The sequence below is a fragment of the Anolis sagrei genome, chromosome 3 (assembly GCF_037176765.1).
Source record: "Anolis sagrei isolate rAnoSag1 chromosome 3, rAnoSag1.mat, whole genome shotgun sequence".
Classification (NCBI taxonomy): domain Eukaryota; kingdom Metazoa; phylum Chordata; class Lepidosauria; order Squamata; family Dactyloidae; genus Anolis; species Anolis sagrei.
In genome coordinates, this window is record NC_090023.1 from 153,572,515 (window position 1) to 153,589,561 (window position 17,047).

General features: G+C 43.1%; 1 protein-coding gene across 1 annotated transcript; it reads right to left on the bottom strand.

The window, feature by feature from the left end:
- Window positions 1–1,362: 1,362 nt before the first annotated feature.
- On the bottom strand, window positions 1,363–14,478 carry LOC137096649 (transmembrane protein 254-like). Its single transcript, XM_067466321.1, has 4 exons — window positions 14,247–14,478; window positions 5,647–5,750; window positions 2,032–2,091; window positions 1,363–1,619 (listed from the first exon to the last, which is right to left on the bottom strand). The coding sequence occupies exons 1-4, from the start codon at window positions 14,391–14,393 to the stop codon at window positions 1,502–1,504; spliced, it is 429 nt and encodes a 142-aa protein (XP_067322422.1). The 5' UTR covers window positions 14,394–14,478; the 3' UTR covers window positions 1,363–1,501.
- Between the last annotated feature and the right edge of the window lie 2,569 nt (window positions 14,479–17,047).

Below are 17,047 nucleotides of genomic sequence, written 5' to 3' on the forward strand. Positions count from 1 at the left end.
CAGCAGTCATTCAGAGCCAGACATTTAGTGAGGTGGAATCTATTACATGGAATACCCCTTACATGTTCAGCATGTCCCAGTTTTTTCTTAGTTTTAGATATGTCAGTATGTGTCTTCATGTTGATTTGGACATATGGTGACCTGGTCCTACAGTTTTGTTGACAAGATATATTCCAAGTAGATTTACTTTGACCTTTTAGCCTGAGATAATGTGATTTACTAAAGGTCTCTCAGTGGGTTTTCATGACTGAGTCATGACTGGGTCTGGTCTCTCAAAACCCTTGTTCCACACTCAAAACACACTGCCATGCTCGCCCTTAGGTACATGTAATTGCAAATTTCCCTTGTTTAGCCCAAACCCATTTCACAGACCAATTAAAGAGTTTGAGTATTATATATATATATATATCCATTTCATCAATTCACACAACTTTGTATGTATTTGTGTGTGTGTGTGTTTGGATAGATAGATAGATAGATGATAGATAGATAGATAGATAGATAGATAGATAGATAGGCAGATAGATAGATAACCAGATAGGCAGATAGATAGATAGATAGATAGATAGATAGATAGATAGATAGATAGATAGATAGATAGCCAGATAGGTAGATAGATTCCTTCCATGTTCTAGCAAACCTGCTTTCTCCCAGGCTGGGTCAGGACACATGTCCAGATATTATTGCAAGTTATAAATGATAGCAGGAGCTGTAATTCAACACCAACTTGAGAGTAAAATGTTCTTCACCCTCTGCTTTAAGAAACAAAGTGTCTATGAAGACGGTAATTGAAATTCAGTCTGGATGAAGATAGCCTGGTGAAAGCCTGGCATTTGTTGTTCTTCCATGTCTTCTAGTCACTTCCAACTACAAATGTATACATTGCATCTCCCCAATAAATTTGAGGTGGACAATCTCTGATATTCTGAATGTTGTGAGGCTGCAAGTCCAATCAGACCTAGCTAACAATAGAAGATCCTAAGCATTTCGGTTCAACATCTGGAGGGCCATACTTCCTGGGCTGATCTAAAGCCTAACTAAGGGCCAGATGGCTGAGCATACTCTCACTATGTCACCACACTTTCAGTCTATGTGGCACAGCTTGTGACCAGGCCTTTTGCTCTAGCAGAGAAGTGGAGAATATGCCTGCTGCCAGGCTATAGGGACCGTTTTAAGTTCCAAAGTAGGCTTTAATAACCCCTGAACCACAACTTGCAGGTAGAAGTGCTTGGTCTCAATTATTTAATATTGGATTTCCTTGAGGCAACTGAAAGCTCACCTCTGTGTTAAGAACTTCAATAAGATTTTTTATATAAGCAAATAACTTCACTTCCCTCACAGCTTCAAAATCCAAATGGGACATGTTAAAGGTAGTGTTTTTATTCCTGGTAGGAATGAACATGATGTGCTTTGGATGTATTGATTATTGAGGGAGCCAATTATTTTCAAGCTGAGAACAAGACCAAGACTGTGTTTTTATGTTGTCTTCTACTCGAACTCTTCATTTCTTTTTCATTGGTGGTTTGTAAGTCCACAAGAAGACCAGAGGAATTACTCCATATGCAACTGTATGAGCAAACCACCAAAACTGGGTTGTGTGATCAGTGATGCCTTTCTCCCTGCAGAGAAGAAAGAGACAAATAAATGTGACACTAGTGAATTACAGAATAATAATCTAGATAAAGAAAGATCTTTGAGGCTCTCTAACTTCCTCCCAAGTAGGCTGCTCACCCTTGCTTCTTTATGTTCATATCAACATTGTTGTTGTTGCTTTCAAATCATTTCCCTGATATACTTTTCCTTGGGATCAATAGAGTTTACCACTTGCTTCCCACAGACAAATTTGCTACATCTACTAACCTGCTTTTTTTTAACCACTTTAGATTGCATGAGAAATCATCTCCCCCATGAATGCACATATAAAATATTTGTATAAAAAAGGAAGTGCCCTTTCAGGCAAGGCTGTTTATGAGAACTGCAAGAAGTAAAAAGAGACAAAAAACAAAAGGGAAATAAATTAAAATAGCTTACTTGCAAACCTTGAGAACAATAAATGCGAACAGAGTATGAAATATCCAGGCTGACACATACCTGTGAGTTAAAAAAGAGAAGACCACACTATTAATGAATGGGGTTAGTGAATTACTAGTTCAGAGCATATACAATAACAATGAGGTCTGAAAAAGAGTCAAATGGCCTAACCCCCAACATCTTATCAGCCTAAAGACATGCTCCTTTCAGTGAGGTGCAAGTGCTACATTGTTTAAATCAACTTGCCTTCCCTTAGGCCATTTCTACAGTGGCATATAAAATCCGGATTATCTGCTTTAAACTGGATTATATGGCAGTGTAGACTCATATAATCCAGTTCAAATCAGATAATGTAGATTATCTGCTTTGATAATCTGGATTACATGGCAGCGTAGAAGGTATAGTAAACAGTAGGCATGGTTAGGTCCAGTCGGAATTCGTTATTTGGAATAAAGTCGGAAAAATTCATTTTTAAAGTGATTTTGAAGTTTTTAAGAGAACCGGAAGTCCCTTTGCCCTTCCGAAGCTTTTTTGCCATTTTTGTTATGACTCATGAAGTGAGTCAGAAATGATTCAGCTTTTCTCTGCTTCTGGTCCCTGGCCTCGGCTTAAGCCAGAGAAGCCAGTTTTAAAGCCAGAGAAGTGAGTTATACACCAGAGAAGAATGAATTTGCTCCACTTCTGTCTCAAGCCACAGAAGGAAGCCACTTTTAAAGCCAAAGAAGCGAGTTATAAACCAGAAAAGCATGAATTTGCTCCACATCTGTCTCAAGCCACAGAAGGAAGCCACTTTTAAAGCCAAAGAAGCAAGTTATAAACCAGAGAAGCATCAATTTGCTCCGCTTCTGTCTCATGCCAGAGAAGAAAGCCGGTTTTAAATCCAGAGAAGCGAGTTATAAACCAGAGAAGCATGAATTTGCTCCGTGTCTGTCTCAAGCCACAGAAGGAAGCCACTTTTAAAGCCAAAGAAGCGAGTTATAAACCAGAGAAGCATCAATTTGCTCCGCTTCTGTCTCAAGCCAGAGAAGAAAGCCGGTTTTAAATCCAGAGAAGTGAGTTATAAACCAGAGAAGCATGAATTTGCTCCGCGTTTGTCTTAAGCCACAGAAGGAAGCCACTTTTAAAGCCAAAGAAGCGAGTTATAAACCAGAGAAGCATGAATTTGCTCCGCTTCTGTCTCAAGCCAGAGAAGAAAGCCAGTTTTAAACCGGAGAAGAAAGGAATTTCCTCCACTGCTTTTCTCTGCTCCTGGAATAAAACAACTACTTTCAAAGTAAAGACCATGAAACAGGAAAGAATACTTTCAAACCATTAACAAAATGATTCGGAAGTCTCAGAAGTTTCAAAAAGTTTTGAACTTTTTTTCTGTGAAAATCGGAATTGACTTTAGAATCGAACCACTGGCGCCCACTACATCCGAAATGAGTTTTGGACCATTTTTAAAAATCAAACAAGCCTAGTAAACAAAGAGGTGTGACTTGCTTAAGGTCAACCAGTGGGTTGCAATGCTTCAGAGGACATTTGAACCCTAGCTTCCCAGAAACGTAACCCAACTCTCCGACCACAATACCATGTATCTGAGGTCAAGGGGGAGGAGCAACACTCAAATGTTTCATAGAGTAATGATTATTCAGAGATAGTGTGTAATGCATACATCAAACTTTATATGCATTTATTGTGGAGAAAGTAATCAGAACATAAAATCCCCACAGAGTGCTTTCTGAAATACAAACTGGATGTTGGATTTTGTGAGTTGCAGTCAATAAAAGCACCCCCCTCCCCCAACATACACTTTAAGAACAATCTTAATTTCACATTGATAAGGTTCTGGCTTCCCATGTTCATAGTGGTAATGTATCTCAGGCTTTAAAAGAAATTATGTTTGTAAAATCTTAAAAGATGATGCTGTCAAGGTGATGCATGCCATTTGCCAGCAAATATGGAAAACACAAGAATGGCCATCAGACTGGAAAAAATCAACTTATATCCCCATACCAAAAAAGGGAAATGCGAAAGACTGCTCCAACTTCCGTACAGTGGCCCTTATTTCTCATGCCAGTAAGGTAATGCTCAAGATCCTACAAGGAAGACTCCAGCAATACATGGAGAGAGAGTTGCCAGATGTTCAAGCTGGGTTTAGAAAAGGTAGAGGAACGAGAGACCAGATTACCAATATCCGCTGGATAATGGAGAAAGGCAGGGAGTTTCAGAAAAACATCTACTTCTGCTTCATTGACTATTCTAAAGCCTTTGACTGTGTGGATCATAATAAATTGTGGCAAGTTCTTAGTGGGATGGGCATCCCAAGCCACCTTGTCTCTCTCCTGAGGAATCTGTACAAGGACCAAGTAGCAACAGTCAGAACTGACCATAGAACAACAGACTGGTTCAAGATTGGGAAAGGCGTACGGCAAGGCTGCATACTCCCACCCAACCTTTTTAACTTGTATGCAGAACACATCATGCGATGTGCGGGGCTGGATGAATGCAAAGCTGGGGTGAAAATTGCTGGAAGAAACATTAACAACCTCAGATATGCAAATGACACCACTCTGATGGCCGAAAGCGAGGAGGAGCTGAGGAGCCTTCTAATCAAGGTGAAAGAAGAAAGCGCAAAAGCTGGGTTGCAGCTAAACGTCAAAAAAACCAAGATTATGGCAACAAGAATGATTGACAACTGGAAAATAGAGGGAGAAAATGTGGAGGCCGTGACAGATTTTGTATTTCTAGGTGCAAAGATTACTGCAGATGCAGATTGTAGCCAGGAAATCAGAAGACGCTTACTTCTTGGGAGGAGAGCAATGTCCAATCTCGATAAAATAGTAAAGAGTAGAGACATCAGACTGGCAACAAAGATCCGCCTAGTCAAAGCCATGGTATTCCCTGTAGTAACCTACGGATGTGAGAGCTGGACCTTAGGGAAGGCTGAGCGAAGGAAGATCGATGCTTTTGAGCTGTGGTGTTGGAGGAAAGTTCTGAGAGTGCCTTGGACTGCGAGAAGATCCAACCAGTCCATCCTCCAGGAAATAAAACCCGACAGCTCACTGGAGGGAAAGATACTAGAGACAAAGTTGAAGTACTTTGGCCACATCATGAGGAGACAGGAAAGCCTAGAGAAGACAATTATGCTGGGGAAAGTGGAAGGCAAAAGGAAGAGGGGCCGACCAAGGGCAAGATGGATGGATGGCATCCTTGAAGTGACTGGACTGACCTTGAGGGAGCTGGGGGTGGTAACGGCCGACAGGGAGCTCTGGCGTGGGCTGGTCCATGAGGTCACGAAGAGTCAGAGACGACTGAACGAATGAACAACAACAACATGTTTGTAGACACTATCACTATCCAGCCTTATAGGAAGGAATCTTATCTAGCAACCTGGTGTTTGTCATGCTTTTAAAAACTTCTCTATATTTATCTGATTACAGTAGCTTACTCCTAAGTTCCCGAAATCCCTCCTCATGACTAGATTTATCATTTATTGGACTTTACAACTTGCTTTTATGTCACCGATTTGAAAATATTTGATTTTCCCAACCCAAAATTTAAGAGCTACATGCACACCTGGGTAACTACAACACAGAACAAGGAAAACACCCTTGGTTCCTGAATTTCGCTTACCATAGTCTCAACAGAGAGCTATAATGTTCCAAAAGATACTTTGTTAAAGTGCCGAGTGGTCCCAGCTTGTCAAAGGGGATGGTTTGGGGTGCAAAGAATATCCACTGTGGTAAAAAGAGGGAAAAGGCACAAATGTTATTATTTGAGAATTACTGTAGACACTTTATCACAGCACTTTACCTGCTGAGTTCACATCACACAATAGAAAAAAAAAATCCACCTGATAGTAAACACTAGGCCATCCATAAAAAATGGTTTGAAAGTACTTACAAAACTGGGGGGAGGGGGGCAGTGCTGGCACTTAGTTTCAAAAGTGTTTCTAAAGTATACTTAGGGAAAAACTTGTTACTATAACGAGAGTAACAAAATTTCATTACTATTTCGTTACAGCAACTGCACATGCACGTAATTAAATTACTATAATTGGGGAAACTTCAAGGGTTCCTTTCTCCCTCATTTTAAAGCTGCTGGAGTGATACTGGCTACAATGGCAGAACGCATCTACATTTTCACTTATCCACAAATGTTTGGGAAATTTACAAAATTTTTATAAACATCATTTTTTTTAAAAAAAAAAAAACAACTACAAGAGCTATCTCCTTGAATTTTATATACAATGCACAAGTTAACCATGCCATCAGAAAGATTAACATATGTACAGATTTTTGGAGATTTTTCAAAGTTTAGACAAAAACAATTTATTCTCCCAAAATTCCCAATTCCCTTGGATGGATGTCTGTCTTTATGACACACAACTACAAAACTTCGACTTAGTACAGATTTATACTATTACTCACTTACTGTAGTCCTCTTTGTAGATTAAGTAATTTTATTTATAATATTAGACTAAATGGCTCTAAATCCACGGGGTTTCTGATGCTGAGCACAGCATTCTGGGAAATGTAAGAACGGATGTCAGAGGAAAATATGAAGAGACCATCTTCTCGTGTAAATCTCTACAACCAAATGCAGCTGAGAGGAATTTATTTATATATTTATTTACAGTATTTATATTCCGCCCTTCTCACCCCGCCGGGGACTCAGGGCGGTTTACAGTGTACACATATATGGCAAACATTCAATGCCAATTTGACATACAATGTATACAGACATACACAGAGGCTATTTAACTTTTTCTGGCCGCCAGGGGAGCTGTTGCTTTCATTGACCATCTGAGACACTGATGAAGTACTTCCGCATTCCCCACATGCTTTTGCTGGAGTGCTTTGCTGGAGTCTTTTTTATGGCCTCATAAATTAGTTAATTTAGCCTCCCCACACAAGGTGGTACCTAATTTTCCTACTTGACAGATGCAACTGTCTTTCAGGTTGCAAAGGTCGACAACAGGCTACACAATTGGTTCAAAGCCGGGCTGGCTTTGAACTCATGACCTTTTGGTCAGAGTGATCTTAATGCAGCTGACACTCAGCTGACACTCAGCCGACACTCAGCCAGCTGCGCCACAATCCCGGAATGATGTGTTTGTTTACATACCACCTACACACAAGTCTGAAGGAACAGAAGTAAACCAGAAACTTGTAAGCAGGCTTACACAGCCTGTGTCTCACTCATCTGAATACAGCTCTGGTCTTATATATGGAATATCAAATGATATACATGCTCAAGCTTCCTGCTTGGGGATGCAACATATATTAGCATGTAGGTTGTTCAGCCCTCTGCTAATGTTATGCCACTTGTAATAAAAACACACCAAATTGAGGATGCATATTCTTCTTAAAGGGCATTCTGAGCTGTAGTAGTAGTTGTTGTTGTGATTATGTTGAGTCAATGTCTTTTTCTTGCAGCCACTTGACTGTGGTTTCAATCTGGAGAAAGACTCCATAGGAGTCACCCTGACTTCCATCCCCATTTGCCTATGGATGAGTATAATTCAATATGTATCCTACTGTAGCCCTCCCATTCCTGATCATTCATCTACACTGTGGAATTAATGCAGTTTGTCATCACTTTAACTGCTCTGGCCCAATGCTATGGAGACATGATGGGAGTGAGAAGATTTCTCTAGCAAAGAATTTTAAGTATGGGTTGTTGTGAGTTTTCCAGGCTGAATTGACATGTTCCAGAAGCATTCTCTCCTGACATTTTGCCCATATCTATGGCAGGCATCCTCAGAGGTTGGGGGATCTGTTGGAAACTAGGCAAGTGAGGTTTATATATCTGTGGGATGTCCAGGGTGGGAGAAAGAACTCGTCTGCTTGAGGCAGGTGTGAATGTTGCAAATGGCCACCTCGATTAGCATTTAATGCAGCTTCAATACCTAGCTGGTTACTGCCTGGGGGATCATTTGTTGGGAGGTGTTAGCTGACCCTGATTTATTCCTGTCTGGAATTCCTCTGTTTTTGGGGTTTTGCTCTTTATTTATTGTTTTTAAAATACTGGTAGACAGATTTAATTCATTTTCATGGTTTCCTCCTTTCTGTTGAAATTATCTACATGCTTGTGGATTTCAGTGGCTTCTCTGTGTAGCCTGACATGGTAGTTGTTAATCAGCATTTCTGTGTTCTCAAGTAATATGGTGTGTCCAGGTTGGTTCATCAGGTGCTCTGAATTAACCTGGACACAGCATATCAGGACAGAATCCTTCTGGAGCGTGGCCATACAGCCCAGAAAACTCAGAGCAACCCAGTGATTCTGGCCATGAAAGCCATCAACAACACAGTTTTAAGTATCTGTTTTGTTGCTTTATTGTTATTGTTTTAATTGTTTTGATTTGCTTATGAGTTGTGTGTATTGTTATGCTGTTGTTTTATTGAGGGCCTTGGCCTTTGTAAGCCGCATCGAGTCCTTCGGGAGATGTTAGCAGGGTACAAATAAAGTTAATAATAATAATAATAATAATAATAATAATAGTAATAATAATATCTTCTCAAACAGCAAATCCTTGGATTCTTTGGGATGTAGCCATGACAATTAAAAGTGACAAGGAATTGGTAAAAATATGTAGTTCAAATATTTGGTCAAAGTATGGAGAGGCACAATCTGCTCAAAATCCAGGCCTTTCACAATCTTTACATGTTATTGGAAGTAAGTACCATTGAACTCAATTGGACTTACTTCCCAGTAGGTGGACAGAAAACAGAACTGTGAGTTCTGCATCTATATAAATAAAAATGTAATTTTGTTTATGGGATTAACATAACTCAAAAACCACTGGACGGATTGACACCAAATTTGGACACAACACACCTACTACCCCAAGGAATGCCCATCACTAACAAAACATGGATTTTATCATTTGGGAGTTGTAGTTGCTGGGATTTATAGTTCACCTAAAATCAAAGAGTATTCTGAACTCCACCAACAATGGAATTGAAATGAACTTGGCACACTGGATTCCCATGACCAACAGAAAATACTGGAAGGGGTTGGAGGGCATGGACCTTGAGTTTGGGAGTTGTAGTTCACCTACATCCGGAGAACACTGTGGACTCAATGATGGATCTGGCACAAATACTCCATATGCCCAAATGTGAACACAGATGGAGTTTGGGGAAAATAGACCTTGACATTTGGGAGTTGAAGTTACTGGGATTTATAGTTCACCTACAATCAAAGAGCAATGTGAACACCATCAACGATAAATGGGGCCAAACCTCCCACACAGAACCCCCATGACCAACAGAAAACACTGTTTTTTCTGGTGGTCTATGGTGACCCCAAACTCCATCTGTGTTCTGATTCCCCCTCATGACCCCCAGGTTGAGAAATGCTGTCTTAAGGCCATCCAGTCCAACTCCCTTCACCAGGGGTAGAAAACATAACTAAAGCACTCCTGACAAAGAGACATCCAGCCTTATACACACACATATATATGTATATATAATATCATAGATTTGAAAGGGAACCCTAAATAAAGACAATAATATGTTGCATGTTCCAGAGTAGGCAATCTCCACGTCAACACTGACAAAGAAACAGCAAGAAACACTGTTTACCCACAAGCATAAAGAAATTACATATATTAGAAACCAACACTTTCTCATTACTTTATTTTCCAGATCACTAGAGTGGGCCACAGCAACGCATGGCAGGGGATGGCTAGTAAATGAAATCTTTATGTGTGGATCTGGCTGACTGCCCTATGAATATTTAACCAATTTACCATTCAATAAACAGAGAAAGGTAACAACTGTAACATATCATGGTGATGAATGTGTTCATAATGATAGCGATAAATCTATACTGATCGTGTCCTACTGATGAAATTGAATTCAAAGGCATATACAGTGGTTCTGAAACTTTGTCCCTTCAGGTTTTTGGACTTCAGCTTCCAGAATTCCTACCAATGGACAAATTTGCTGAGGATTCTGAGAACTGAAGTCCAAAACAAGTGGATGGCAAAAGATTGGGACTCATTGGTCTGGAATATCAGCATGCCAAGCAATCTTGATCATTTAGAGACTGAGGTGCGATCTGCACTGCCATATAATCCTGATTATCAAAGTAGATAATCCATATTATCTCCTTTTAACTGGATTATATGGAGCCCCTGGTGGCGCAGTGGGTTAAACCCCTGTGCCGGCAGGACTGAAAACCAACAGGTCGCAGGTTAGAATCCGGGGAGAGGCGGATGAGTTCCCTCTATCAGCTCCAGCTCCTCATCCGGGGACATGAGAGAAGCCTCCCACAAGGATGATAAAAACAGCAATTCATCTGGGCGTCCCCTGGGCAACGTCCTTGCAGACGGCCAATTCTCTCACATCAGAAGCGACTTGCAGTTTCTGAAGTAGCTCCTGACACGACAAAAAAAGTGGATTATATGTGTCTACACTGCCATATAATCCAGTTCAAAGAAGACAATTTGGATTTTGCCCTATATCCCAGGATCTGATACCAGATTATCTGTTTACCCCAGATTATCTGGCAGTGGAGACTCACATAATCCACTTCAAAGCAAATCTGGGATCAATTCCTGGGATATAAGGACAGTGTAGAAGGGCCCAAAGTGTCAAAGTGCATTCATTCTACTCTGTAGACCAGGCATGGGCAAACTCTGACCTTCCAGGTGTTTTGGACTTCAACTCCCAGAAACGTATATCCCCATACCAAAAAAGGGAAATGCTAAAGACTGCTCAAACTTCCGTAGAGTGGCCCTTATTTCTCATGCCAGTAAAGTAATGCTCAAGATCCTGCAAGGAAGACTCCAGAAATACATGGAGAGTTGCCAGATGTACAAGCTGGGTTTAGAAAAGGCAGAGGAACGAGAGACCAAGTTGCCAATATCTGGATGCTGGATAATGGAGAAAGGCAGGGAGTTTCAGAAAAACGTCTATTTCTGTTTTATTGACTATTCTAAAGCCTTTGATTGTGTGGATCATAATAAATTGTGGCAAGTTGTTGGTGGGATGGGCATACCAAATCACCTTGTCTCTCTCCTGAGGAATCTGTATAAGGACCAAGTAGCAACAGTCAGAACTGACCATGGAACAACAGACTGGTTCAAGATTGGGAAAGGCATATGGCAGGGTTGTATCCTCTCACCCAACCTATTCAACTTGTATGCGGAACACATCATGAGATGTGCAGGACTTGAGGAATGTAAGGCTGGGGTGAAAATTGCTGGAAGAAACATTAACAGCCTTAGATATGCAGATGACACCACTTTGATGGCCGAAAGCGAGGAGGAGCTGAGGAGCCTTCTAATCAAGGTGAAAGAAGAAAGTGCAAAAGCTGGGCTGCAGTTAAACATTAAAAAAACCAAGATTATGGCAACAAGAATGATTGACAACTGGAAAATAGAGGGAGAAAATGTGGAGGCCGTGACAGACTTTGTATTTCTAGGTGCAAATATTACTGCAGAGACAGACAGCAGTCAGGAAATCAGGAGACGCTTACTTTTTGGGCGGAGAGCAATGTCCAATCTTGATAAAATAGTGAAGAGTAGAGACATTACACTGGCAACAAAGACCCGCATAATTAAAGCAATGATATTCCCTGTAGTCACCTACGGATGTGAGAGCTGGACCATAGGAAGGCTGAGCGAAGGAAGATCGATGCTTTTGAACTGTGGTGTTGGAGGAAAGTGCTGAGAGTGCCCTGGACTGGGAGAAGATCCAACCAGTCCATACGTCAGGAAATAAAGTCTGACTGCTCATTGGAGGGAAGGATATTAGAGGCCAAGAAGTGTTTTGGCCACATCATGAGAAGAAAAGAAAGCTTAGAGAAGACAATGATGCTGGGAAAAATGGAAGGAAAAAGAAGAGGGGCCGACCAGGCCCGTAGCCAGGATTTCGTTTCGGGGGGGGGGGGGGGATTTTCAGGGGGGGTTTCGGGGGGGCTGAGTTTCGGGGGGGGGGCTGAGTCTGAGTGAAAGAGGGTCTACCCTAGCAAACCTTTTGTATCATCACCCCAATACCCCCATGCATATGGGATATATTGAGTAGGGTGATCAGATCATGATATGAATAAACAGTTTAAATAATGCACCAGTAAGGCCTTGTCGTGAACCACCATGAGAATTTCGTGGGGGGGGGGGGGGGGCTGAAGCTTGGGGATGCAACATATATTAGCATGTAGGTTGTTCAGCCCTCTGCTAATGTTATGCCACTTGTAATAAAAACACACCAAATTGAGGATGCGTATTCTTCTTAAAGGGCATCCTGGGCTGTGGTTGTTGTTGTTATTATGATTGAGTCAATGTGTTTTCCTTACAGCCACTTGACTGTCGCCAATGGTTTCAATCTGGAGAAAGACTCCATAGGAGTCACCCTGCCTTCCATCCCCATTTGCCTATGGAAGAGTTTAATTCAATATGTATCCTACTGTAGTCAGGCCCGTAGCCAGGATTTCGATTGGGGGGGGGGGGTGAGTTTTTTTCAGGGGTTTTTTTTGGGGGGGCTGAGTTTCGGGGGGACTGAGTCGGAGTGAAAGAGGGTCTACCCTAGCAAACCTTTTGTATCGTCACCCCAATACCCCCATGCATATGGGATATATTGAGTATGGTGATCTGATCATGATATGAATAAACATAACACAGGCATGTAGCGGGGGGGGGGGGGGGGGGGCTCGAGGGGCTTCAGCCCCCCCCCCCCCGAAATTCTCATGGTGGTTCACGAAAAGGCCTTACTGGTGCATTATTTAAACTGTTATGTTTATTCATATCATGATCTGATCACCATACTCAATATATTCCATATGCATGGGGGGTATTGGGGTAATGATACAAAAGGTTTGCTAGGCTAGACCCTCTTTCACTCAGACTCAGCCCCCTCCCCCGAAACTCAGCGCCCCCCCCCGAAACCCCCCCTGAAAAATTCCCCCCCCCCTCCCAAACGAAATCCTGGCTAGGGGCCTGATAGGGATTATGACATTTAAGGAGAGAATGCTTTTCTTTCTCCCACCCTGGACATTCCACAAATATATAAACCTCACTTGTCTAGTTTCCAACAGATCCCTCAACCTCTGATGGTTGGATGTGGGTGAAATGTCAGGAGAGAATGCTTCATGAATATGGCCACACAGCCCGGAAAACTCACGGCAACCCATACTCAACATTCTTTGCTAGAGAACTCTTCCCACTTTGCTAGAGAACCTCCCAACAAAGGATTCCCCCAGGCAGCAACTAGTCAGGCATTGACGCTGAAAGGCTAAGAAATGCTAATCAAGGTGGCCATTGGCAACATTCACACAAGAGTTCTTTCTCCCACCCTGGACATTATTCCACAGATATATAAACCTCACTTGTCTAGTTTCCAACAGATCCTCAACCTCTGAGGTTGGATGAGGGCGAAACGTCAGGAGAGAATGCTTCATGAATATGGCAACACGGACCGGAAAACTCACGGCAACCCATACTTAAAATTCTTTGCTAGAGAACTCTTCCCACTTTGCTAGAGAACTCTTTCCCTTTGCTAGAGAACCTCCCAACAAAGGATTCCACCAGGCAGCAACTAGCCAGGCATTGAAGCTCCAAGGCCAATAAATGCTAATCAAGGTGGCCATTGGCAAGATTCACACAAGAGTTCTTTCTCCCATCCTGGACATTATTCCACAGATATATAAAACCTCACTTGTCCAGTTTCCAACAGATCCCTCAACCTCTGAGGTTGGATGTGGGTGAAACGTCAGGAGAGAATGCTTCAGGAACATGGCCATACAGCCCGGAAAACCCATGGCAACTTGACCGTGAAGGAGCTGGGTGTGGCGACGGCCGACAGGGAGCTCTGGCGTGAGCTGGTCCATGAGGTCAGAAATGACTGAACGAATGAACAACAACATTGATTATGTTACTTGGAAAGGGCTCTGAGTCCCCTTGGGGAGATAGAGAGGTATATATTATAAATAAAGTTTTGTTGTTGTTGTTGGATTCCATATTATCCAATTGCATGACTTCCAGCCTGTAGAGCAGGGCTTGCCAGGCTGGGCTCTTCCAGGGGTTTGGACTTCATTTCCCAGGCTCCCTGCTCATTGGAGAGAGCAGCCGAGGCTTCTGGGAAGTGAAGTCCAACCTTCTGGAAGACTAGAGTTTGGGGATCACAGGTGGAAGTGCATCCTCGGTCTGCTCCATTGCCTCTCTGGCTTCATCTCTAGTAATTATAAGGTCGCCTTGCATACCCCAATGGCCCCCACGTTTCACTTACGGAGAGATAGCCAAGGAGGCCTATGACCAACAGCATCAGGGGGAGTGGGGTTCGCCTGAAGTAGGTGGCGGGGTTCGGGGTCTCATGTCGCGCTGCCATCCTCCGCCGTGGCTCTCCTTCCTTCTCCTGGGTCTCCTTTCGGCTCATCCTGCTCTTATCTCCAGCCGCCCACGCGAGGGGAGTCACCCGTGGCCTTTCCGGAGTGTTCGCCTCTGGAGGTGCTTCTCCTGCCTGCTCACCTCCCACAAGAGGCGGCCCTAGGTAATTTTCAACGGTAAGCAATCAGTATTTTGCCCCCCTCCCCCAACCAATCACTGATATATATTTTCTGTTCGTCATGGGAGTTCTGTGTGCCACATTTGGTTCAATTCATCATTGGTGGAGTTCAGAATGCTCTTTGATTGTAGGTGAATTATACATCCCAGTAACTACAACTCGCATATGTCAAGGTCTATTTTCCCCCAAGAGCGCCTCAAGAGCGCCCCTGGGCAAAATCAACTATACTGCGAATGCTTACTTTGCGTAATGTGTTGAGCCACCCCTGCCTCCCACTGGGGAAGACCTCCTCCTCCTTCTCCTCCACGGGGGGGGGGGGAGAGCTTCCCCACTCTAAGAGCCAGGGCTCAGGGCTATAGAATCTTAGAGTTGTAGTCCGGAGAGGAACCAGCTTTCATAGCATCCTAGAGTTGGAAGAGACCTCATGGGCCATCCAGTCCAACCCCTGCCAAGAAGCAGGAAAATTGCATTCAAAGCACCCCCGACAGATGGCCATCCAGCCTCTGTTTCAAAGCCTCCAAAGAAGGAGCCTCCACCACACTCTGACGCAGAGAGTTCCACTGCTGAACCGCTCTCACAGTCAGGAAGAGCATCTTTGGTTGTACCCCAGGAGAGCGGCAAGACCAAGAACAAGCCACGAGAGCGAAGATGAAGATCCATCCAGAGGAAAAGTGTTCTTACCACACATCAAGGGAACCACTGACCGCATAGGGAAGCTGATGAGGAAACACAACATACAAACAACAGACCCACCAAGAAAATCCAACAAATGCTATGTTCTGCAAAGGGTAAGAGGGATCCTCTCACCCAGGCATGTAGCTTCAGCCCCCCCCCCGAAATTGAGGGGCTTCAGCCCCCCCCCCCAAATTCTCATGGTGGTTCGCAAAAGGCCTTACTGGTGCATTATTTACTGTTATGTTTATTCATATCATGATCTGATCACCATACTCAATATATCCCATATGCATGGGGGTATTGGGGTAATGATACAAAAGGTTTGCTAGGGTAGACCCTCTTTCACTCAGAGTCAGCCCCCCCCCCGAAACTCAGCCCCCCGAACCCCCCCTGAAAAAAACTCACCCCCCCCCCCCCCCCGAAACGAAATCCTGGCTACGGGCCTGCTCTCACCTCTGTAGGAGTCTACCATATACCATGCAGCTGTGGACAAGTCTACATAGGGACCACCAAATGCAGCATTGCCCAAACATGAATCAAGGAACATGAAAGGCACTGCAGATTACTTCAACCAGAGAAGTCAGCCATAGCACCTGATGAACCAGCCTGGACACAGCATATTATTTGAGAACACAGAAATGCTGGACCACTCCAACAACCACCATGTCAGACTACACAGAGAAGCCATTGAAATCCACAAGCATGTGGACAATTTCAACAGAAAGGAAGAGACCATGAAAATGAACAAAATCTGGCTACCAGTATTAAAAAAAACTCTAAAATTACAACAGCAAAACAGCAGAGAGGAAACAACCAGGCACATCTTAACACCTCTCAACAAAACATTTTCCCAGGCTCAGCCAGGCCTTCAAATGCTAATGAAGATGGTCAGCTGAAACATTCACACCTAGCTTCAGCAGAGAAGAGCTCTTTGCCCCACCCCAGTCATTCCACAGATATATAAACCCATTTTCCTATTTCCAACAGACCTCACTACCTCTGAAGATGCTTGCCATAGATGCAAGCGAAACGTCAGGAAAAATGCCTCTAGAACATGGCCATATAGCCCGAAAAAACCCACAAGAACCTAGTACCCCATCCTCTTGGGGAGTTCATTCCGCAGTCATTCAGAGCCGGGCATTTAGTGTGGTGGAATCTATTACATGGAATACCTCTTACCAGGCATGTAGCCGGGGGGGGGGGGGGGGGGGGGGATTGAGGGGCTTCACACCCCCCCCCCCAATTCTTATGGTGGTCCATGAGAAGGCCTTACTGGTACATTATTTAAATTGTCATGTTTATTCATATCATGATCTTTTTTTCTTTTTTTATTAATTACTTCATACAGATAACAAAACAATACAATACGAATCATAGCCATCTAAAAGATAACATAAAAACTGTTTACAATCTTTATGTCTAGGATACAGGTTCCACTTGTGACTCCCATTACCGTATATCTTAATTAATTACCCCTTTAAACCCCCCACCCTTACCACCCTCTTCCCACCTCCCTCCCACCCCCTCCCACCCCCATCTGGTTACTTGAATCAATACATTGATTTAATTGTCTGGAAGGCCTGATTTAAAGTTCTGTACCTATCTTTTCCTTCCGTTTTGTTGATTAAACAAGACCATTTCCTAAACAGGCCCGTAGCAAGGATTTCAATCGGGGGGGGGGGGGGGGGGGGGGTTAGTTTGTTTCGGGGGAGGGGGCTGAGTCTGAGTGACAGAAGGTCTACCCTAGCAAACCTTTTGTATCATTACCCCAATACCCCCATGCATATGGGATATATTGAGTATGGTGATCAGATCATGATATGAATAAACATAACAGTTTAAATAATGCA